The following is a 24,526-nucleotide window of genomic DNA, read 5'->3' on the forward strand; positions in this document are numbered from 1 at the left end:
CCACTATGGCCAAGACCAAAGAGCTGTCAAAGGACACCAGAAACAAAATTGTAGACCTGCACCAGGCTGGGAAGACTGAATCTGAAAACTCTCATCTTTTTAAGTGGGAGAACTTGCACAATTGGTGGCTGACTAAATACTTTTTTGCCCCACTGTAGTTTTCAGTATATATATTTTAAATACAATAAAACATTTTACAATATTTTTGAGGGGCATTTTTTCAAATAGTTTCCTGCAATTGTACACTTTCTTCACAAGGGGTATCCATATTTATGAACAGAAAACAAACATTTTCTTAGGTTTTCACACAATAAATTATATTGAAACTGTTTTTTTAATGACTAGATTACTAATCTACTCCCTTACCTGAAAATCCCACCCCCAATATTGAATTGACAGGTCTGAAACTCTACCAACCCTCTGACTCACAAACATCTCGCCCCCTCCCCTTACAATCCCACCCACAGTGATCGATTGACAGGCCAAACTGTTAAGAATGTGGCCAGGGTAACGCATGACAATGAAATGAAATTGAAAATGGGAGAATAATATTGTTTTACCTAATAAGAATTATAATGTTTTACTTAGTAGGTTAAGAAAAAGCATTGTTAAATTGCACGTTATGTTTTCATTTTCTTTTTTGTCACAAATAACAGAATCAGAATAATGTAATGCAATGACAAATGTGAATTTTGATGTATCTTTTAACAATTTTCTTTGTCAATGTGTCAGTGTTATCTGGTATTTGATTGAGCAACGACTGTTAACTTGAAAATGCATTATTACATATGTCATTATTTGGCAGCTATATCAATCCATAAATTGCGGCCCCCGAATCTGCAATAAAAACAATCAAATGTAGATCCGGTAATATGGGTCATATTTGAACTGAACTGGCTAAAGCAGGGTTCTCCAACCTTTTCTTTAATAAAAGCTACCTCATACTAAGACATTTTTTGAGTTACTCATATACAGCCTGCATATTTTGTTATTGTGTAGGCCTAATTTGATTAATAGAAACAAAGAACAGCATTGCATACATAATGTAATTGTGTTTTGGTTCTTAGAACCACACATTTTGAACAAAAATCATTCTACTATAGCCTACCTTGAGAATCTTGCCTTTTAATGATAAAACAGTTCTACATTTGATCAAATCTGTAGCCTGCAGCTACAGGACTAGGCTACTATTAATTGTCATTCTGTTTAATAGTTTCAAGTTGTAATGTCACATGCACAAGTACAGTGCCTTTCTTGCAAACTCAAAACCCAACAATGCAGTAATCAAAATCAGTGTATTACTAGAAAAAAACATAGGTGCTTACAGACAGCTTGGCTACATTGCAACGGTTGGAACCAGTCATTTTTTTGAGGAGCAGAATCAGAACCAGTAAGTGACCTATACTATTCTGGAACAGAACAGTTATTTTAAAAGCATGGGAACCGGTTAATAATGTTATTTTACATTCCAGGCACTTTTTTCCAGTCCCACAAAAACGCAACGAAGTGTCTATGCAAAGCCCTCACTGTCATTCAGAAATGTATTCCAGTGTCTGCCTGCCAGCTGAAAATATTTGCCTGTGTGTGTGTGTGTGTGTGTGTGTGTGTGTGTGTGTGTGTGTGTGTGTGTGTGTGTGTAGGATACCTGCCCCTCCGAAGTACAGGCAACTGTAGCCTACTGATGTTACAAGCGTGATTCAGAAATTAGGAAGAGAGATTTTTAATTAGAGAATAATGGATTCACTTTTTAAATGCTAGTTAATGATATTGTAGTTATCACATTTCACATTGGATGTATTAACTACAAAAAGGTTAGAAGTATTTTTATTTCAATTCTGGTGCCGCTCTGCACACACAAGCTTGTTAGCTAGCTAGCTGGTCCAACATTAAGCCAACTCTCTGTTCAATGACATTCAAAGTTCCTTTATAGAATCTGTACCTCGTGGGTATAATTTGGTCAGCCTAATTCAGATAATGCATGTCATAACAACAAGATGCCCAGCATTTCAAACCAAGCCTCCTCCACACTTTCTTGCTCGCTCCCCACCCCAAAAAGTTCTGTCGCATCTCGCGCCATACACTTGTCTGTCTAATGCACGTAAATAGCTTGCCTATTCCATAGCAAGCTGCTCTATCCGCACTGATTGGTTAATAATTTAATGTTGCGCTAAAGGTACAAATTTCAGAGGTTTAAAAAGGAACAGAAAGGAATGATATAAACCGTTACTTTTTGGGGTTCGAACCAGTCCAGAACTTTATTTTGCTGGTCGGAACAGTGGCACGAAACGAAGAAAAAAAAGAATGCTCATTTTCAGAACTGGCCTTGTGGTTAGTGTCTGACCTGAGATTGGAAGGCCGAGTCAGACAAAAGACTGTAAGAATGGGACCTGATACGTCTCTGCTTGGCACTCAGCATTAAGGAGAATAGACTGGGGTTAAGGCCCTGCGATAGACTAGCATCCTGTCCATGGGGTGTACTTGTACATCACGCTGCCTCACTACAGAAACAGGAGATAGGCTCCTGCCTTATGAGCGGTTCTGGCTCACACAAGCAAAGGCTCTGGCAAGGCTACTTACAGTACATACTTACTCAGAACGAAAAGATTGGAATGTAATTTTAGTACCAACCCCTGCTACATTGTAACCGCGAAGCAGCCACGATGCACTCGCATATCAGGCTTAGCCAGGACTGTTACTTTTGAAACTGAATGAAAACATTTTAACGATGTGATTTAACTGACTGACGTTAGGGAAATAGATGGCAAAAATGCAGAATGGTGTTGAATGCCTGTAAAAAGCTTGTGGATAATTTTTCTCACAAAAATGTAATCATGTAATAATATTAGGCGCGCGGATTATTTCTCAGTATCTACTTTGCTAGCTTCTCATTGACAGCCCGCGAACTACCGGACATGCAGTTTCTCATGAGAATCCCAATTGCATACTACTCGTGTCCTCTTCGTGTCCTCTCTCCTCGCTTCCTTTTCAAAACCCATTGGATGAAAAAGCCAGAGGTCCCAATGAGTTTTGAGAAGGAGGCGAGGAGAGAGGGCAACTGAGATTCTCCCAGAGACTGAGGTACCTCAAAGCCTAATCAGACATGCCCGTGCTCATCATGGTTCTTACAGGCAAAGTCAAATGACAAAATTTGCTCGTGGTGCATGCTGCTCAAATGATATGTAACAACACCCTGAGTGCATCCGACATTAAACAACAATACAAATGTAACAACAGGTCAACAAAATAGACAAAAAGACCAGTGGTGCAACTAGTGCTTTCTGACTGCTCTGTTCCAAAACACTGGAGAGACGCAGCGAGAGAGCAAAACCATTCATCTTCCGAACGACAAGGGGAGGGGGTGCAAACTGCAGTCTTTTAATTAATTATATAGTGTATAAAGTCTATTTTAATACAGACTAGCTCAAAACATTACTAATCATCGAAAATTGCTCAATGGATCAGGATACTTTTGTGGTAACAAAAATAAATTGGGGTGCAAAAACATGTTTGAAAGTGGGGATGCAGCTTCTCCATTTGCTCTATTGCTCAGGTGCCTTTACCCCCATATTGTGACCAATGGTCAAGAGGTGTGTTGTCAAAGCTGGTAATTGTAGGACAATAAACATTGCCACTTGCGGTTTCATGAGCCGATTCATAACCTCTCCCTCCCATCCCTCCCTCCCCCAGTGGACTCCCAGTCGGCTCTGAAGTGGGTGAAGATGTCGTCGGCTGTGGACGGCTTCAGTGTGGACAGCACCAGTCACCACGAGTTGAAGATCCCTCGCAGGCTAGCCAGCCAGGTGGTGGAGAGGGTCTGGCAGGAGTGCAATATCAACAGAGCTCAGAACAAGTACGTCTGTCTCTGCTACTGTCTCAGCACACACACACTCTCAACCAAAGCCCTAGAAGAAGTAGAATTGCTATAGGCGTGTGAGCTGCACGATATGGGCAAAATATGTATTTACAATTTTTTTTACAGAATATCGCGATTCCGATTTGACTTGCGATATAGATCAAAACACTTGGGTGAAATGTTGGAATTATAGAAATTCAATTATTTATGTTAAGAAGCAAAGTGGAAAGTAGCATCGTTCTTGTTTGGAACAATCTGTTGACTGCATTTGACCTAACAGAACAGCATGCAAACGTATAGTGAATCTAACAGCGAGGAGAAGGAACTGTGCTGCTTGACTGGCAGAAGGCGGTGCTTGGTGTGTGTGCGAAGCAGCTGCAAGAGGAGAGAGGGAGAGAGATGACAAATGGAGTACACTAACACGACTGAATGGCATTTAAAAGAGTTGCATGAGATATGGAGCTCTTGCATTATGGATATTGTGCATGTCAATATTGCGATTTCGATCTGAATTCAATTAATTGTGCAGCCCTAACACATGGTCACACACACTGTCAACAAACACATGCTCACGCACAGCTCAAAAGAAACCTCACACACATACATGTTTACCACACCATAGACACATTCAACGAAGCCTAGAGAGAATATGCAGGATCTACCACAACACGCGCACACACACGCGCGCACAATCAACGTTGCCTAACACGTTTGTCAAATAACAAGCACACGCCTTCACAATGACGCTTCATTTACCAAGTTGATATTTTAGAGAAGTGTAGTAAGAAACACAATGGACAAATGGTTAATGTTTTGAGTCAATGGTTGTGTGTTGTGTTGTCCAGGCGTAAGCTCTCAGTGACAGTCAACGGTACCTGTGAGGAGGAGCTGATGGAGAAAGTAGGGGCCTGGGACTTTGTAGAATCAACACACAGGTCAAACTGCAACTGCTCCAGGTAAATGATGCATACTGTGTTTATTTGTTTGTTTATTTGTGTTCCACTTGTCTAGGACCTGTACCCTAAGGCCTCTGTAAGGGGATATACTTCTAGTTTATTGTGTAGACACAAGCTTGCCTTTTAAGGAAGTCTTACTCATTGGAAGTCTTACTCAGCAAAACAACATTCGATACGTCAGTCTAAAATCTGAGATGTATTTTAATCTCAATGCATATCACATTCATCTCTATTTGTCTGTTAAGTAACAACCCTGTCAGGGTTCAATAGTAGTGCACAATGTAGGGAATTGGATGTGATTTAGGACCCAGTGGGAGAGACCCAGGGGCCACTCCGACCTCTAGAAGGCTTGTGTAGGGAGATAGCTGGTCTAAAAATTGAGAGTGTCTGTAGACCCTAATGTTGACAAATGATCTGCTGCGTCTAGAGTGGGTTAATGTGTGGATGTGAGGTTGACTGTTGCCAGGCTGTTTCTGTTTGGGACAGACAGACAGACAGACAGACAGACAATATCACGTGTGTGTGTGTGTGTGTGTGTGTGTGTGTGTGTGTGTGTGTGTGTGTGTGTGTGTGTGTGTGCGCTTGTGTGGGTGTGTGTGTGTGCACTTGTGTGTGTGTGTGTGTGTGTGCGCTTGTGTGGGTGTGTGTGTGTGTGTGCACTTGTGTGTGTGTGTGTGCTTATGTGTTCTCTCTGAAGAGGAAAGGCTGCAGTCAGCATGTCCCGCTGCTGTCTCCTGGCAGACACATACACAGCGGCAGAAACACACGTTACACAGAAATAGGTGCTTGACAAATCAAATCAACGTTTATTTGTCACGTGCGCCGAATACAACAGGTGTAGACCTTACAGTGAAATGTTTACTTACAGGCTCTAACCAACAGTGAAAAAAATATATTAGGTGAACAATAGGGAAGTAAAGAAATAAAACAACAGTAAAAAGACAGTGAAGAATAACAGTAGCGAGGCTGTATACAGTAGCGAGGCTATAACAGTAGCGAGGCTATATACAATAACGAGGCTATATACAATAACGAGGCTATAACAGTAGTGAGGCTATAACAGTAGTGAGGCTATAACAGTAGCGAGGCTATAACAGTAGCGAGGCTATAACAGTAGCGAGGCTATATACAATAACGAGGCTATAACAGTAGTGAGGCTATAACAGTAGCGAGGCTATAACAGTAGCGAGGCTATAACAGTAGCGAGGCTATATACAATAACGAGGCTATAACAGTAGTGAGGCTATAACAGTAGCGAGGCTATATACAATAACGAGGCTATAACAGTAGCGAGGCTATAACAGTAGCGAGGCTATATACAATAACGAGGCTATAACAGTAGCGAGGCTATAACAGTAGCGAGGCTATATACAATAACGAGGCTATAACAGTAGCGAGGCTATAACAGTAGTGAGGCTATATACAGTAGTGAGGCTATATACAGTAGTGAGGCTATATACAGTAGCGAGGCTATATACAGTAGCAAGGCTATATACAGTAGCGAGGCTATTTACAGTAGCGAGGCTATATACAGTAGTGAGGCTGTAACAGTAGTGAGGCTATATACAGTAGCGAGGCTATGTACAGTAGCGAGGCTATGTACAGTAGTGAGGCTATATACAGTAGTGAGGCTATATACAGTAGTGAGGCTATATACAGTAGCGAGGCTATATACAGTAGTGAGGCTATAACAGTAGTGAGGCTATATACAGTAGTGAGGCTATAACAGTAGTGAGGCTATAACAGTAGTGAGGCTTTAACAGTAGTGAGGCTATATACAGTAGTGAGGCTATAACAGTAGTGAGGCTATATACAGTAGTGAGGCTATATACAGTAGTGAGGCTATATACAGTAGTGAGGCTATATACAGTAGTGAGGCTATAACAGTAGTGAGGCTATATACAGTAGCGAGGCTATATACAGTAGTGAGGCTATAACAGTAGTGAGCCTATATACAGTAGTGAGGCTATAACAGTAGTGAGGCTATATACAGTAGTGAGGCTATAACAGTAGTGAGGCTATATACAGTAGTGAGGCTATAACAGTAGAGAGGCTATAACAGTAGTGAGGCTATATACAGTAGCGAGGCTATATACAGTAGTGAGGCTATATACAGTAGTTAGGCTATAACAGTAGTGAGGCTATATGCAGTAGTGAGGCTATATACAGTAGTGAGGCTATATACAGTAGTGAGGCTATAACAGTAGTGAGGCTATATACAGTAGTGAGGCTATATACAGTAGTGAGGCTATAACAGTAGTGAGGCTATATGCAGTAGTGAGGCTATATACAGTAGTGAGGCTATAACAGTAGTGAGGCTATATACAGTAGTGAGGCTATATACAGTAGTGAGGCTATAACAGTAGTGAGGCTATATACAGTAGTGAGGCTATATACAGTAGTGAGGCTATATACAGTCGTGAGGCTATGTACAGTAGTGAGGCTATAACAGTAGTGAGGCTATAACAGTAGTGAGCATTGGATCATTTTTTTTTCAATTTTCAAGCACATTTCCTGCAATTCTACACACTTTGTCACGGGGCAGAGAATTTTTTGGGTTGTTGCAGCTTTAAAGCTAATTCAAAATAATTGAAATAGAATATGGATACCAATATACCAATATCCCTGTGAGCTTCCCAGGTCTGTTGTCCTGTGTTTTGTATATATTTCCAAACTATGAGGTTGGAATAATACTGTGAAATTGTGAAAATTATGATAATGCCCTTTTCGGTAAGAGCTGTTTGAAAAGACAGCCTGAAATGTCTGCCTGTTTTGGAGGGAGTGAGTTTTGGCCTTCTATGGTGACATCATTTTTAATAGACCAATAAGAAAAAGACTCTGCCAATAAAAGCACATTTTCAGTTTTCCCCTCCCCACAAACAACTCTGAGACGGTTCTTACTTGAGAAATTGGTATTTTCTAAGAAGCTATTTTTATTTATCTTTGACCATTTGAATTGAAAACAATCACAGTAAGGTACTTAATTGTTACCCAGATTTGATGTTGAGATTTTAAAAAATGGCTGCATTGGACCTTATGAACATAAATTGTAGATCATAATATTACATTGTGTTGTATTGCACCCTCTAAACTTATTCCACGGATCCCTTGGCCAAAATGGGTTTAATATGTTGTTGTTAGTAATATTCATGAAAACAAATTAAATGTAAAGAAAGAAAGAAAAACAACTTTGAGAATCCCTGACCTAGAGTACTGGAGGTGACATTGGAAAGGGAATTCCTGTGTGTGCAGCACAAATTCTAATGGCTATCGGCTTGGCTGCAGGAAGATGTTTGTGTGTGTGTGTGTTATTGTTTCCCCACTCTGCATATTGTTTTTGCTGCGTCTTGCCGCTCTCTGCCTGCTGACAGTTAAGCAGCCCGGTTATATTAAAATCCTGTGTAGTAGTGGGAAGGACAACAGCTACCTCCCTCCCTCAACATGCTGCCTGCTCCACAACCACAAGAGTAGCCTGTGGTTACCGTGCTGACAGACCACCAGCCAAATAACATCCCGGTGCCCCCTCTAGCCGAGCTGACCCTGAGTTGACCCCCCCTCATCCCACTCTTCCCCCCACAGCCACTAGCCAGTGTCATAGCCTGACTTTAGATGTATTGCTCCTCTGCAGTGGTGTAAAGTACTTAAATAAAAATACTTTAAAGTACTACTAAAGTCATATTTTAGTGTATCTGTACTTTACTATTTATATTTTTGAGAACTTTTACTTTTACTTCAATACATCCCTAAAGAAAATAATGTACTTTTTACTCCATACATTTTCCCTGACACCCAAAAGTACTAGTTACATTTTGAATGCTTAGCAGGACGGGAAAATTGTCCAATTCACGCTCTTATAGACAAAATCCCTGATCAACCCTACTGCCCCTGATCTGACAGACTAACTAAACACAAATACTTCATTTGTAAATGATGTTTGAGTATGCCCCTGACTATTTGTAAATAATGGTTTGCTTAATATAAGCAATTTGAAATTATTTATACTATATTTTAGCAATTACATTTACACTTAAGTAAATTTACACTTAAGTATATACACTTAAGTATATTTACTTAAGTATATTTAAAACTAAAGACTTGTAGTATTTTACTGAGTGACTTTCACTTTTACTTGAGTCATTTTCTATTAAGGTATCTTTACTTTTACTCAAGTATGACAACTGGGTACTTTTTCCACCACTGCTCCTCGGTCCCCTTACAGTGAAACATGAGAGGTAACTTAGTAGCTGCCTCTCCCTGGGCCTAAACTGGGGACAGTGTGTGTGTTGGAGTGTTGACAGCAGAGGTGGTGGTGGTATGCACTGGGCCAGGGTCAGCAGTAACAGGCAGGCTGGTTAGCAGGGGAGCTTGTCTGGTCACGACGCGACACACACGATGGTCACAGAGGTGCCAGGCCAGGTGTCTGACAGGGCAGCCTAGAACGCTTTGGGGGCCTACGGGCTGGGGACCACCACAACACATTCCAGACATTTTAAACCCAACCAGAAAAAGGTCTCCTTCCAACCTGGGTCATGTTCATTAGGGCACACACGCTTCACTCAGTTTTCTCCCCAATAAACACAGCCTTTGGGGAATGCTCTATTCTAGTGGGTGTGAGCTAGACAAGATGCATGGTTTTGGTTGTGGTTAGGAGGCCAATAGAGTGCAGAATAATAACATCAGTTTAAGATGTTTGTTAGAGTAGCATCAGCATAACATGAGGAGTTCATTAGATTTGAGAGGAATTCATTTGTTTATTTTACAGTGGCAAGAAAAAGTGTGTGAACCCTCTGGAATTACCTGAATTTCTGCATAAATTAGTCATAAAATGTCACAACAATAGACACACACAGTGTGCTTAAATAATAACATAATAACACAATAAATTATTGTATTTTTCTTGTATATTTTGATACTTTTATTTTTCTTGTATATTTTGATACATATATATTTTGATACATAATTTAAACATTCACCGTGTAGGTTGGAAAAAGTATGTGAAACCCTAGGCTAATGACTTCTTCAAAAGCTAATTGGAGTCAGGAGTCAACTAACCTGGAGTCCAATCAATGAGACGAGATTAGAGATGTTAACATCTGACCTGGTTGTTCCACAGAGCTACTTGCAAAATATTCTGCGGACAGATGAAACTAAAGTTGAGTTGTTTGGAAGGAACACACAACACTATGTGTGGAGAGGTACATGCACAGCACAACAACATCAAATCCTCATCCCGACTGTAAAGTATGGTGGAGGGAGCATCATGGTTTGGGGCTGCTTTGCTGCTTCAGGGCCTGGACAGCTCGTTATCATCAACAGAAAAATGACTTCCCAAGTTTATCAAGACAGTTTGCAGGATAATGTTAGGCTGTCTGTCCACCAATTGAAGCTCAACAAAAGTTGGCTGATGAAACAGGACAACCACACACAACATAGAAGTAAATCAACATCAGAATGGCTTCAATAGAAGAAAATACCCTTCTGGAGTGGCCCAGTCAGAGTCCTGACCTCAACCCGATTGAGATGAGCGGTTCACATCAGACATCCCAAGAATATTACTGAACTGAAACAGTTTTGTAAAGAGGAGTGGTCCAAAATTCCTCCTGACTGTTGTGCAGGTCTGATCCGCAACTACAGGAAACGTTTGGTTGAGGTTATTGCTGTCAAAGGAGGGTCAACCAGTTATGAAATCCAAAGTTTCACATGCTTTTTCCATCCTGCACTGTGAATGTTTACACGGTGTGTTCAATAAAGGCATGAAAACGTATAATTGCCAGATTGGTCATTTGACAGGAAGTGAAAGATCTACAGTTTACTATATGTAATTGGGAATAAATGTAATGAATGTGTTTCATACTATTTGCTCAATATAAATCTGCATTAAATATGTATGCAATATAAATCTGCGTTAAATATATTTTCAGTATAAATCAGCATTAAATATGAATTCAGTATAAATGTATAAATCTCATACACCCGACTTTGAGTCCTAATTTAAATGTTCTGTAGATCAGTTTGTTCTTGGTAATTGCTTGAAGTAGATCAGTGTTGCCTCTCAACACTGTTTATTGAGCTATTGAATGCACAACCTTAACACAGGTGAACGAATGGCATTATTGTTTGTCTTGCAGTGAGACATGTAAATTACATGCTTTCTCTTCCTCTGTTTCCTTCCAGGCATAAAGCCCTGAAACAGCGAGGTGGTTGTACCCCGGGCCAGCCCCAGTCAGCAGGCCAGCCCACCCACACCCAGCCACCCACCAAGCACAAGGCTGGAGGTGACAAGCCAGAGAAGAGCGACAAGCAGACCAAGAGGCCACAGACACCCTTCCACCACCGCAGCGCCGCCTGCGATGACGTTACCATGGAGACGAAGGCGGCAGGCCGGAGGCTTGCCATGAGGGCCCAGCAGGAGGGGGGTCGCTTCCCTGGCCTCCACCCTACCGACGGTGTCACCAAGACCCCCCAGCGGCACGACGGAGGGGTGGGTAGTGCCGGTGGTTCCTCAGAGATGACAGGTTCCCCTCAGCCCCCTCCCCTCAGCCCCCACCCCTGTGAGCGCGACAGAGGAGAGGAGACGGGTGACGGCTCTTTAAAGAACCCCTCCACCCCCCACAGCCAACACTTCTACCAGCCACCCCCGGAGCCCTGCCTGGCGGAACAGAAGGGTGGCGTCGGGGACCACCGTGGACTGGATGGCCTGGCACAGCACTTCCACCACCACCACACGGCCTACCCACCCGAGCCCCTGGAGCCCACTGTGTACGTAAGCTCTGCAGTCAACCTGGAGGAGGATGGCTCCCCAGCGCCATGGAGGTTCTTCAACCTGCCCAGGAGGAAAGAGGCCGCAATACCAACGCCAACGCTGCCTTGGGACAAGCTGAGGGACAGGGAGAGAGACGAGGCCTCGGGAGGACACGAGGTGGTGTCTGTCACTGAGTGAGTGTCTATCCCTGTTCATTCATTCATTCTTATCTCCCCATTGATTTAACCATTCAACACCCACTATTGCCCATAGAGGGTGCTAGAGGCCCCCAGCCATTTACTGACTCACTGGTCAGCCATCCAACCCTCCCTCCCTTCCTTCCCATCACCCCCTCTGGCACACAGACAGAAGGGCCCCTTTTTGAGTACCTCCAACATTCTAGAAAATAAAAGTGATTGAAAGAGCAGTGATGCACAACCGGGCCTCCCCTCCCTCCATCCCCGCCCCTGCCTTAGAATGTTCTGTGGTGGCGCTGAGCACACACAGCATGTTAATCTCTCGCTATGTGCCCTTTTGACATCATACATCACTAATGTGCATAGCCAGCACTGCAGCAGAGACTGGAGAGAGCTTATTGATCCCCCCCAACACACACACACACACACACACACACACACACACACACACACACACACAGGGCACCAGAGATAGAGGGATAGAGGTAGGGTTATATAAATAAAAGGATCCATCTGTCTACTCCCTCTCTATCATAACTCCCCCTGCTTCCTTCCTCTCCACCATGAACACGTGAAGGAGGGTGGTGTCTTCAAAGCCTTGATGTCAGAGCCGAGGTGTCGCTTCACTGAGAGAGGGAGACAATAGAAGTGGACTCGAGGGAGCAGAGAGAAAGGGATGTGGAGGGAGAGAGGGATGCAAAGAGTGACAGAGGCTGAGACGGACTAGGATCGGTGCGCCGGAGAGCAGGCAGGCTAGCTGTCCGGCAGGCTAGCTGTCCGGCAGGCCGAGCAGTGGCGGTCTTGGGAATTATCGGAGGGGTTATACAATTTCAGGGATGGATGCTGGACAGTGCCATAGGCAGGGCTATGGACAGCAGGGCTATTCTGGTACGGAGAGCGGATGGGAGTAATCCTGGTGGCCGGGAAGCAGCTCTAAATGGCTGCTAATCTCTGGCCGGGGCCACTGCGCACTGTCACCTCGCATCACAGCCTAGCCGGAGAGAGGGAGGGAGAGAGAGAGAGAGAGAGAAGGGACCTACATGAGCTGGGTCCCTCCCCCTCAGAGGGGCCCAGCAGGGCTAGTAACATCGGAACAACAACATCAACAACTAGAACACAGGCCCATAGTCATAGGAAAGATTATTCACAGATTACGTTGAAAAAGAGACATGCATAGCAACAGATTCAAATGTCCTCATGCTCTACCTCCCCAAAATGTTGATAGATGATCTGTACAGCCATATAGGCCTAAACAAACAGTATAACTGCATCCCACTCTGTTATCAGTAAATGACTGTACTATGTGGCCCTGTTTATCATAATGAATATTCTGTCCCCTCACTGTGTCTCCTGTTCCCAGGCTGATGGCCACATCTAAGCGGCCTCTGAAGGTGTCGGAGGAGCGCGTGCAGATGTACATTCAGCGGAGGAACCAGTACCTGGCCGCCGCCATCACCGACGACGACCACGAGCCTGAGGTGGACCCGTACGCCTTCGAGGACGGGGACGTCAAGTTCTCCTTCTCCGACAAGAAGGACAAGACGGGTGGCGAACGCCAGCCCGGGAAGAAACACAAGGTAGGGCTAAAGTTACAACTTGATCAACTGGGGGCGGCGGCAGGCAGGCTAGAGGTAAAGAGTAACTGAAAGGTTGCTGGTTTGAATCCCCGAGCCGACTAGGCACAAAAAAACTATCCTGTAAGTCGCTCTGGATAAGAGCGCCTGCTAAGAGACTAAAATTGTACTTGTAACTGGGGCGGCTGAGGCAAATCCTTTCCTCCCCTCGCTGCTGACTCCCAACTTGCCACTGTTGTGATGCCCTTTAGGGTCAGGAAGTAGGATGTGTTCGGTTTAGGGTCACAAGATAAGGTCGTCAGCAACCCTGCACTGTAAATGTGTCACTAGCTGTATTCTGCCCTCGTTTCCACAAAATATAATGCTCAGGAAGCCAGCTCCAGCTCCCTTTGTTATCCCAGCAGAGAGATGCCAAAATAGTTTGACTCTGTAATTTCTCATTTTGTTTAGTTTTGTATATTCTATCTGCCCCATCTCTCGCTCTACTAGCCTGTGGGCTCAGTCTCGCTCTACTAGCCTGTGGGCTTAGTCTCTCTCTAGTAGCCTGTGGGCTCAGTCTCCCTCTACTAGCCTGTGGGCTCAGTCTCGCTCTACTAGCCTGTGGGCTCAATCTCGCTCTACTAGCCTGTGGGCTCAGTCTCGCTCTACTAGCCTGTGGGCTCAGTCTCGCTCTACTAGCCTGTGGGCTCAATCTCGCTCTACTAGCCTGTGGGCTCAGTCTCGCTCTACTAGCCTGTGGGCTCAGTCTCGCTCTACTAGCCTGTGGGCTCAGTCTCGCTCTACTAGCCTGTGGGCTCAGTCTCCCTCTACTAGTCTGTGGGCTCAGTCTCCATCTACTAGCCTGTGGGCTCAGTCTCACTCTACTAGCCTGGGGCTCAGTCTCGCTCTACTAGCCTGTGGGCTCAGTCTCGCTCTACTAGCCTGTGGGCTCAGTCTCCCTCTACTAGCCTGTGGGCTCAGTCTCGCTCTACTAGCCTGTGGGCTCAGTCTCGCTCTACTAGCCTGTGGGCTCAGTCTCCATCTACTAGCCTGTGGGCTCAGTCTCCATCTACTAGCCTGTGGGCTCAGTCTCGCTCTACTAGCTCGCTCTACTAGCTCTACTAGCCTGTGGGCTCAGTCTCGCTCTACTAGCCTGTGGGCTCAGTCCCGCTTTACTAGCCTGTGGGCTCAGTCTTGTCTTAATATTGTTTCTCTCTGTTTCTAAACCTGGACCACCTGTTAGCTGTGGAAACGCCGTCAGCACTAGGGGGAGGACAGGGGGGAGAGCGTGGGAATGGGAGTGAGCTGCCTGGCAGTCAGCCTCCCTGGCCCTGCCTGCTTCCCTGCCTGTCTGCCTGTGAGGATGCATGTCTGCAGCAGGCTGGCGTGGAGGAGGAGGGATGTGCGAGGCTGGCTGGGGCTTTAACAGGCCAATAAACCTGGCTCACTGAACCGTGCATTTTTAAAATAGCTTTTTTGTTTTATTTCACAAGGGCTGCTGAGATTTTTTTCTTCTTCGTTGTGTGTGTGTAGTGGTGTGCTGTGTGTGTGTGTGTGTGGTATTGTACTGTGTGTGTGTGTGTGTGGTATTGTACTGTGTGTGTGTGGTATTGTACTGTGTGTGTGTGTGGTATTGTACTGTGTGTGTGTGTGTGTGTGTGTGTGTGTGGTATTGTACTGTGTGTGTGTGTGGTATTGTACTGTGTGTGTGTGTGGCATTGTACTGTGTGTGTGGTATTGTACTGTGTGTGTGTGGTATTGTACTGTGTGTGTGTGGTATTGTACTGTGTGCGTGTGGTATTGTACTGTGTGTGTGTGGTATTGTACTGTGTGCGGTTGCTGCTGCGCTGCGTCTATACAGGAGGTCCCCCAGTGGCCACTATGTGCAGTGGAGCCACAGTCTGCTGTGCGCTCTGTGTGTGTGTGTGTGTGTGTGTGTGTGTGTGTGTGTGTGTGTGTGTGTGTGTGTGTGTGTGTGTGTGTTACTTCAGCTACCTCCTCCCCCCTGGGTCATGCTTCACACTCCATTGATGATACTGCAAAGTGACAGCCTATCTTTTGTGCACTTTTATGTGTGTGTGTGTTCATGAGTGGGTGCGGGCCACAGACTTTCTAGATAGTACTATTTGCCAAATGAGTTTATGTTCCCCACCCCCTGAGTTGTCTGTGTGCGTTCAGGAGGTTGGCATGCTGGCAAAGCTCCAAACGTTCTGTAGTTGAACTCCTAGAAACTCCTGCCAATGAAATAATATAGCACACTCACTTAGCAGAGGAGCCGGGCAAACAGCAGCAGCAGAGAAAACAGGAAAGGCAAGTCACTGGTGCTACAATATATATATATATTTTCAAGCGAGGCAAGTCAGTTAAGAACAAATTCTTATTTTCAATGACGGCCTAGGAACAGTGGGTTAACTGCCTGTTCAGGGGCAGAACAACAGCTCAGGGGTTTGAACTTGCAACCTTCCGGTTACTAGTCCAACACTCTAACCACTAGGCTACCCTGCCGCCCCAATATGAACACCACACTGACTGCCATGTCACTAGTGCTTCCACGTTCGCATTATTTGGCGTCACAGAGTGGAGAGAGAGAGAGCATTCCCTCATCCCCAACCCCTTGTGTTTGTTCATATGTGCTCGCACAGCGATGGGGCCTCTGCCATGTGCACAGAGGCCCCATCATAAGAGCATACAGCCCTATCACAGAGAGAGATTGACAAAGTGTAGTGGCATTAGGGCTCCCTCCCAGGCGGTCATGGCATTTCTCCCATACACTGGGAGCCTTGTCTGGAAATCTCATTAGTACAGAGTCGTTCGTTCCCCTCGTCTCTTTATTCTCTCTGCATTTTTTGAAGTGCCAAAAATAAACGTGCTCTCCACTGAGACTGAGAGCAGCCCAGCTCTCAGGGGCTGGAGGCACCTGTGTACTTTCTACAGTACTTTCTCGTATGTTATTTACTTTGTGTTTATTGTATTATTTTCTTTGCAGTTTCATATAGACTATCTGCTATTACCTTTTGTCCATTATCAATATCATTTTATTGTTTGATCAGCTGTATCCTATTGGTTTTGTTTCTTTGCATTTGTTTTGTGCACAATATTGATCTCTCTCTTTGTCTGTGTTTCTCTATCTGTCTCTCTCCCTCTATCTGTATTTCTCTTTGTTTCTCTCTCTCTGTCTGTCTCTCTCTCTATCTCTCTGTGTTTCTCTCTCTGTCTCTCTCCCTCTATCTGTATCTCTGTGTTTCTCTCTCTCTGTCGCTCTCCCTCTATCTGTATCTCTCTGTGTTTCTCTCTCTCTGTCTCTCTCCCTCTATCTGTATCTCTCTGTGTTTCTCTCTCTGTCTCTCTCCCTCTATCTGTATCTCTCTGTGTTTCTCTCTCTCTGTCGCTCTCCCTCTATCTGTATCTCTCTGTGTTTCTCTCTCTCTGTCTCTCTCCCTCTATCTGTATCTCTATGTTTCTCTCTCTGTCTCTCTCCCTCTATCTGTATCTCTCTGTGTTTCTCTCACTCTCTCTCTCTCTCTCTCTCTTTGTTTCTCTATCTGTGTCTGTCTCTCTCCCTCTATCTGTATCTCTCTTTGTTTCTGTCTGTCTGTCTGTCTGTCTGTCTGTCTGTCTGTCTGTCTCTCTCTCTCTCTCTGTCTGTCTGTCTCTCTATCTCTCTGTGTTTCTCTCTGTCTCTGTCTCACTCTTTGTTTTTCTTTCTCTCTCTGTCTCTCTCTCCCTCTATCTGTATCTCTCTTTGTTTCTGTCTGTCTGTCTGTCTGTCTGTCTGTCTGTCTGTCTGTCTGTCTGTCTGTCTGTCTCTCTCTCTCTCTCTCTCTGTCTGTCTCTCTATCTCTCTGTGTTTCTCTCTGTCTCTGTCTCACTCTTTGTTTTTCTTTCTCTCTCTGTCTCTCTCTCTCTCTATCTCTCTTTGTTTATCTGTCTGTCTGTCTCTCTCTCTCTATCTCTCTTTGTTTGTCTGTCTGTCTCTCTCTATCTCTCTTTGTTTCTCTCTCTGTCTGTCTGTCTCTCTCTCTATCTCTCTTTGTTTCTCTCTCTCTGTCGGTCTGTCTCTCTATCTCTCTTTGTTTCTCTCTCTCTGTCTGTCTGTCTCTCTCTCTCTCTTTGTTTCTGTCTCTCTTTGTGTTTCTCTCTGTCTCTCTCTCTGTCTTTGTTTTTCTCTCTGTCTCTCTCTCTTTGTGTTTCTCTCTGTCTCTCTCTGTCTTTGTTTTTCTCTCTGTCTCTCTCTCTTTGTGTTTCTCTCTGTCTCTCTCTCTCTTTGTGTTTCTCTCTGTCTCTCTCTCTCTCTCTCTTTGTTTTCTCTCTGTCTCTCTCTCTGTTTGCTTTTCTCTCTGTCTCTCTCTCTCTCTCTTTGTTTTTCTCTCTCTCGCAGGGTGAGGATGGAGCAGCAGGTCCATCAGATGGTAAGGATCCTGTCTGTCTCTGCTGTACTGTGCAACTCTAGGCTCTGTTAGATGACAGGGACATGGCTGTCATTACCTGGGTCAATTACCTGAGTGACAGCAGTAGCAGCCTTTAGTTTGACTTACTGGGGGAGGACAGGTAATGTAATTACATGCACAAGCACAAAACACCACATCTGTCATTTTAGTCCCGTCCGAATCTGCCACTTCGGTAATTAATACTTGGCGGGAAGGCTATTATTCCAGCCCCAAGAACCTATTGTTTTTCTGCAAACTCCCAGGTCCTCTGATAAAGCCTGTGCAAATCCTCATCCCTGTGTTTAGAGGGAGTTGACAGAGTTGAACAGGTGCTGCACCCAGTTTGGGTAAGATCATGGAAACAAATAGAACAAATCAAATCAAACAAAGTCCTGCACGTAGCCTACAGATGAACGGTCTGGTTTGTCACATAACTTTCATAGTGCCTTTTTCTCTTGTGAAAGATTCAGCGGATGATATTGTGCAAATTCATTTATAAATTACAGTGCATGGTTCTAATTGATATAATTATTTTTTCAACTGAAAGCCAAACTATCTGTAGAGAAGTTGAATACTAGTCCTGAGCTTATGGTAGCCTTGGATGATGGGGTGAAGCCATACTGTAGCTGTCATAGGCTTCTCTCAGCAACAGTAAATGCAATAAGTCAGTCTCAGCCAGAATAGTGTGGGGTATCCATAGCTCATACTGTATATCAATCTTAATGACCGTCTTATCTAGATCCCTCAGGCATGTAGGTGCATTACTACGTTTCATTGACTTGATTCAGAATTGATTTAGCAGGGTGTTAGAGCGTTCTCACATGTTTACTGTTGAATGCAGCCTCAGGAATAGGGCCACTTGTAAGACTGACAGCCTCTGATGTTGAGGGATACAGTATATGGGAGTTTTAGAGAGCCTGAGCTAGAGGTGGGTTATTTACCTAGCCCTGGTGTTTGTTGTTCCTCTACCCCCGTCCAGACGCAGCACGAGAAGCAGCAAACGCACGCACTGCGTCCACTAGCCTAATCCACGAGACCGACCTGGCCGTGTCCATCAACGACCTTGACAACCTCTTCAACTCCGATGAGGACGAGCTCACGGTCAGTATGGGGCCTGTGTGTGTGTGTGTGTGTGTGTGTGTGTGTGTGTGTGCACTAAACCACAATGAATATCCCATTAGCTACAGTACCGCCTGGCAAGAGACGCCAAGTGTTTGTGTGTGCGTGCGCATCTTGTGTGTGTTGGTGAGACAGAATGTTGCATACGTGCAGTACCTCAACAGCTGTGGTAAACACGTCATCCTACAACACATTGGAGTGTAAAAGTCTGTTTACACAGGCAGACCAATTCTGATCTGTTGTCCAATTATTGGCAAAAGATTTTATCTGATTGGTCAAAAGACCAATTAGTGGCAAAAATATCAAAATTGGGTTGCCTGTGTAAACGCAGCCATAGTGGCTTAGATTCAGAAAATATTTTCCCAGCCCCAAAGATGGATATGGTGGCTTCCAAAGTGCTCTGTTCTGACTCTGGCCCCCACAGAACAGAGTAGTCACAGTCCAACCCCTTCTGTGCTCTGCTCTCTTTGGTGACTAGGTGGCTGTGTACCAATCGTGCAACAATACACTGAGAAGTGCAATGTCACCGCTGGGTTACAGGCTGCCAACAGGGTTCCCCAACCCATCATTGCAGGGGCTTTTTGTGTTTTTGTGAATAAACTTGTATGTGTTGAATCTTATTATTGCCATGTGTTATATTCAACAGCCTGGTTCCAGACGTGCGGTGAATGGAACAGATAATACATTTGGCACCAAGGAACCAAAGCCAGCCCCTCTGGACCCAGTCTCCTGCATCAGTAAGGCTGCTTCTCACTGCTTTAGACAGAGCTATGGGTGTAAGGACTCACCATCCATGATATCAAAATCATAGTTTTAACCATGTTTTGAGGCTATACAGTGTTTGTAAAACATTGGCATAAAACAAGCTTATATTTTGGGTTCTGATGGGGGTACGACAGTTGAATCCAGCTCATGAGGCATTTCTAAGTTATATTCAGTGTGTATATATCATTCATTTATACGTCCAAAAATTGATGTAGCCATCACAGATTGCTGCTTAAAAGGCCTAAGGATGATAGAGTGAAAATGTGCTCGAGGCTACTCAAACCCATGCAGAAACTCATCATATAACACTTGGAAAGCACACACTGTTCATACTCATTAATTCACGAATGAAGCATGAAGCTTCTTCAGTCACTAGTCTCAGCACACGTTTGCATTCCAGGATCTTTATCTCAGTAGGAGTGCCGATCTAATATCAGGCCCTCATGTTCATAATAATCTTATCAGTGGAGGCTGCTGAGTTGAGGATGGCTCATAATAATTGACATATGGAAACCATGTGTTTGATGTTGTTGATAATATTCCATTTATTCCGCTCCTGAATTTACAATGTGCCCGTCCTCCCCAATTAAGGTGCCACCAACCTCCTGTGAATCTTATTAATAATGATCCAAAAGGCAAAACTGATCCTAGATCAGCACTCCTACTCTGAGAAAGGTGATACATACGGCCTCAAAAATATGTTGTTTACCTATGCTGCTCCCCCTTGTGGCGATAACAGTTGTACAACAGTCACTGGCTGGCTGAGTGGCCCTGCTCTACTCCAAACAGACAGCTCTGTGCCCTGGGGCAGGAACAAGTGCCTCATTATCTACCTCTCTATGTGACTAGTCTATAGCTTTGTATGTGAAACAAGGTGCTTGTTGCCTCAGCACTTAGACTGTTGAGCCTCGACTGCCTTTTGAGACTTCAGATCTTCAGTTGTTATTGTCACTGAATGGGAACCTTGATTTATCTCTAGTTTCTCACGGCCTCTCTCTTCTGTCCCTCTCTCTATCTCTCTCCCCATCTCTCTCTTTCTCCATCTCGCTCTCGCTCCACTTACCGCCCGTCTCTCTCCTACAGGCTCGGCAGACCTGCACCAGATGTTCCCCACTCCCCCCAGCCTGGAGCAGCACATCATGGGCTACTCCCCCATGAACATGGGCAGTAAGGAGTATGGCGGCCTGGAGGTCGGACAGGGCATGACCAACCTGGACGGTGCCTCGTCCCTTGGGGGACACTTCAAGATTGAAGTGGAGGAGGGCTACTGCAGCCCCAAGCCACAGGAAATCAAGGTGGGTTTTTGGGCCCTAAATTGAAACTTGATCCCCTATTTGACCATGCTTAGGAGTCATGGATAATTCCTCTGCATGGCCTAACTGTCTTTGTCCTAACTGTGCAGTTTACATAAAGATGAATGTCAAATGAAAAAAAGACATCTAAGTCATATCAGTGTAGCAGCCATTGGGCTAGTCGGTGTACATATCGGACATGGTCTCATCCTCGCTGGCTCTTCCCCTCAGGACTTCTCGTTTGTATACAAGCCGGAGCTGTGCCAGGCATTTGTGGGCTGCTCCATGTTTGCCCCCATGAAGACCCTGCCCAGCCAGTGTCTGCCCCCCATCAAGCTGCCAGAGGAGTGCATCTACAGGCCCAGCTGGACAACAGTGGGCAAACTGGAAATGCTCAACCACCCCCATGTGCCTTCCATGGCCTACCTCAACAAAGACAGGTAAACACCTGCCATTGCATTGGTGTGTGGCTGTGCATTTTAATTGTCTGATATAGTAAATCAAATCAATCAATCTCTATATGAACCACTCATGACCAGGGATATGAGTTTTTCCTGACTGCTAGGGCAAGCTGACTGTGTCAGGACACTCTCCTCCTGAAGCCTGCGGAACCAATGGATATTTTTCCAGCTGCTCCGAGGATTCTTTACAATTCGTAATGCTTATCTGTGCTGAGGTGTAATTTAGACTTATAGGATATAGGCAGAGGAGAGGAGAGGGGATGAGAGGGGAGGGGAGGGGAGGAGAGGAGAGGAGAGGAGAGGAGTGGAGTGGAGAGGAGAGGAGAGGAGAGGAGAGGAGAGGAGAGAGCATGGTGATTGATACAGAGCAGAGGAGAGGAGAGGAGAGGAGTGTAGAGAGCATGGTGATTGATACAGAGCAGAGGAGAGGAGTGTAGAGAGCATGGTGATTGATACAGAGGAGAGGAGAGGAGAGGAGAGGAGAGGAGAGGAGAGGAGAGAGCATGGTGAATGATACAGAGGAGAGGAGAGGAGAGGAGAGGAGAGGAGAGGAGAGGAGTGTAGAGACCATGGTTATTGATACAGAGCAGAGGAGAGGAGAGGTGAGGAGAGACCATGGTTGATTTATACAGAGGAGAGGAGATGAGAGAGCATGGTTGATTGATACAGAGGAAAGGAGAGGAGAGGAATGTAGAGAGCATGGTGATTGATACAGAGCAGAGGAGAGGAGAGGAGAGACCATGGTGATTGATACAGAGCAGAGGAGAGGAGAGGTGAGGAGAGAGCATGGTTGATTTATACAGAGGAGAGGAGATGAGAGAGCATGGTTGATTGATACAGAGGAAAGGAGAGGAGAGGAGTGTAGAGAGCATGGTGATTGTTACAGAGCAGAGGAGAGGAGAGAGCATGGTTGATTGATACAGAGCAGAGGAGAGGAGAGGAGAGAGCATGGTTGATTGATACAGAGGAGAGGAGAGGAGAGGAGAGGAGAGGAGAGGAAAGGAGAGGCGAGAGCATGGTTGATTGATACAGAGGAGAGGAGAGGAGAGGACAGGACAGGAGAGGAGAGGAGAGTGTAGAGGGCGGTGTAGAGTGGTATAGAGGGTGGTGTAGAGTGGTATAGAGGGTGGTGTAGAGTGGTATAGAGAGTGGTGTAGAGTGGTATAGAGTGCGGTGTAGAGTGGTATAGAGTGCGGTGTAGAGTGGTATAGAGGGCGGTGTAGAGTGGTATAGAGGGCGGTGTAGAGTGGTATAGAGGGCGGTGTAGAGTGGTATAGAGGGCGGTGTAGATTGGTATAGAGGGTGGTGTAGAGTGGTATAGAGTGGTATAGAGGGTGGTGTAGAGTGGTATAGAGGGCGGTGTAGAGTGGTATAGAGGGCGGTGTAGAGTGGTATAGAGGGCGGTGTAGAGTGGTATAGAGGGCGGTGTAGAGTGGTATAGAGGGCGGTGTAGAGTGGTATAGAGGGCGGTGTAGAGTGGTATAGAGGGCGGTGTAGATTGGTATAGAGGGTGGTGTAGAGTGGTATAGAGTGCGGTGTAGAGTGGTATAGAGGGTGGTGTAGAGTGGTATAGAGGGCGGTGTAGAGTGGTATAGAGGGCGGTGTAGAGTGGTATAGAGGGCGGTGTAGAGTGGTATAGAGGGCGGTGTAGAGTGGTATAGAGGGTGATGTAGAGTGGTATAGAGGGCGGTGTAGAGTGGTATAGAGGGCGGTGTAGAGTGGTATAGAGGGCGGTGTAGAGTGGTATAGAGATTATAACAAAACATGGCCAAGATGTTCAAATGTTCATAGATGACCAGCAGGGTAAAGGCTGTATGTATGAGAGCACCAGTTGTTCTGAACAGCTGTGTGATAACTCTCTCGGTAGCTGATGTGAGCAAGGCCTTTAAATAGGTGAACATTCACAAAGCCACAGGGCCAGACAGATTACCAGGACGTGTACTCAAAGCATACGCGGACCAACTGGCAAGTGTCTTCACTGACATTTTCAACCTGTCCCTGACAGAGTCTGTAATACCTACATGTTTTAGACCACCATAATCCCTGTGCCCAAGGAAGTGAAGGTAACCTGCCTAATTGATTACCAACGCGTAGCACTCACGTCAGTAGCCGTGAAGTGCTTTGAAAGGCTGGTCATGAGGCTCACATCAACAGCATCATCCCGGATACCCTAGATCCACTCCAATTCGCATACTGCCATAACAGATCCACAAATGATGCAATCGCACTCCACACTGCCCTTTCCCACATGGACAAAAGGAAAATCTATGTGAGAGTGCTGTTTATTGACTACAGCTCAGCATTCAACACCATAGTGCCCACAAAGCTCATCAGGACCCTGGGACTGAACACCTCCCTCTGCAACTGGATCCTGGACTTCCTGAATGGCCCCCCGAGGTGGTAAGGGAAGGCAACAACACGTCTGCCACGCTGATCCTCAACACTGGGGCCCCTCAGGGGTGCGTGCTTAGTCCCCTCCTGTACTCCCTGTTCACCCACGACTGCATGGCCAAACACGACTCCAACACCATTAAGTTTGCTGACGACACAACAGTGATCACCGACAACGATGAGACATCCTATAGGGAGGAGGTCAGAGACCTGGCAATGTGGTGCCAGGACAACAACCTCTCCATCAATGTGAGCAAGACAAACGAGCTGATCGTGGACTATAGGAAAAAGCGGGCCGAACAGTTCCCCATTAACATCGACGGGGCTGTAGTGGAGCGGGAGTTTCAAATGGCCACCCAGACTTTTTACATCAAACCCCCCTTCCCCCCCATATTTGTTTTTACACTGCTGCTACTCGCTGTTTGTTATCTATGCATGGTCACTTTACCCCTACCTACGCGTACAAATTACCTCGACTGTACCCCGCACATTGACTCGGTACCGGTACCCCCTGTACACGTCGTTATTGTTGTTTTGTGTTACTTTTTATTATTTATTTTTTATTAATTACTTTATTAAGTAAATATTTTCTTTGCTCTTTCTTGAACTGCATTGTTGGTTAAGGGCTTGTAAGTCAGCATTTCACCTGTTGTAATCAAAGAATGTTGTATTTGACATTAAGAACCACATTTTATTTGAATTTTTTAAATATACATTTTACCCCCTTTTTCGTTGTATCCAATTATTAGTAGTTACTCTCTTGTCTCATC

General features: G+C 45.2%; 1 protein-coding gene across 2 annotated transcripts in view; it reads left to right on the top strand.

Annotated features, from left to right (window-relative positions):
• The window catches only part of LOC110534883 (mediator of RNA polymerase II transcription subunit 13-like), a 141,153-nt gene that overhangs the window by 84,656 nt on the left and 31,971 nt on the right, over window positions 1-24,526 (top strand). For both annotated transcript variants that reach the window (XM_036990067.1, XM_036990068.1), the window contains exons 7-15: window positions 3,688-3,850; window positions 4,699-4,809; window positions 10,984-11,745; window positions 13,109-13,325; window positions 17,680-17,710; window positions 18,708-18,829; window positions 19,494-19,584; window positions 20,696-20,907; window positions 21,136-21,344. In XM_036990067.1, coding sequence (XP_036845962.1) covers window positions 3,688-3,850; window positions 4,699-4,809; window positions 10,984-11,745; window positions 13,109-13,325; window positions 17,680-17,710; window positions 18,708-18,829; window positions 19,494-19,584; window positions 20,696-20,907; window positions 21,136-21,344 — 1,918 coding nt within the window. The remainder of the gene's footprint in view (window positions 1-3,687; window positions 3,851-4,698; window positions 4,810-10,983; window positions 11,746-13,108; window positions 13,326-17,679; window positions 17,711-18,707; window positions 18,830-19,493; window positions 19,585-20,695; window positions 20,908-21,135; window positions 21,345-24,526) is intronic.

This window comes from Oncorhynchus mykiss, chromosome 10 (assembly GCF_013265735.2).
Source record: "Oncorhynchus mykiss isolate Arlee chromosome 10, USDA_OmykA_1.1, whole genome shotgun sequence".
Taxonomy (NCBI): domain Eukaryota; kingdom Metazoa; phylum Chordata; class Actinopteri; order Salmoniformes; family Salmonidae; genus Oncorhynchus; species Oncorhynchus mykiss.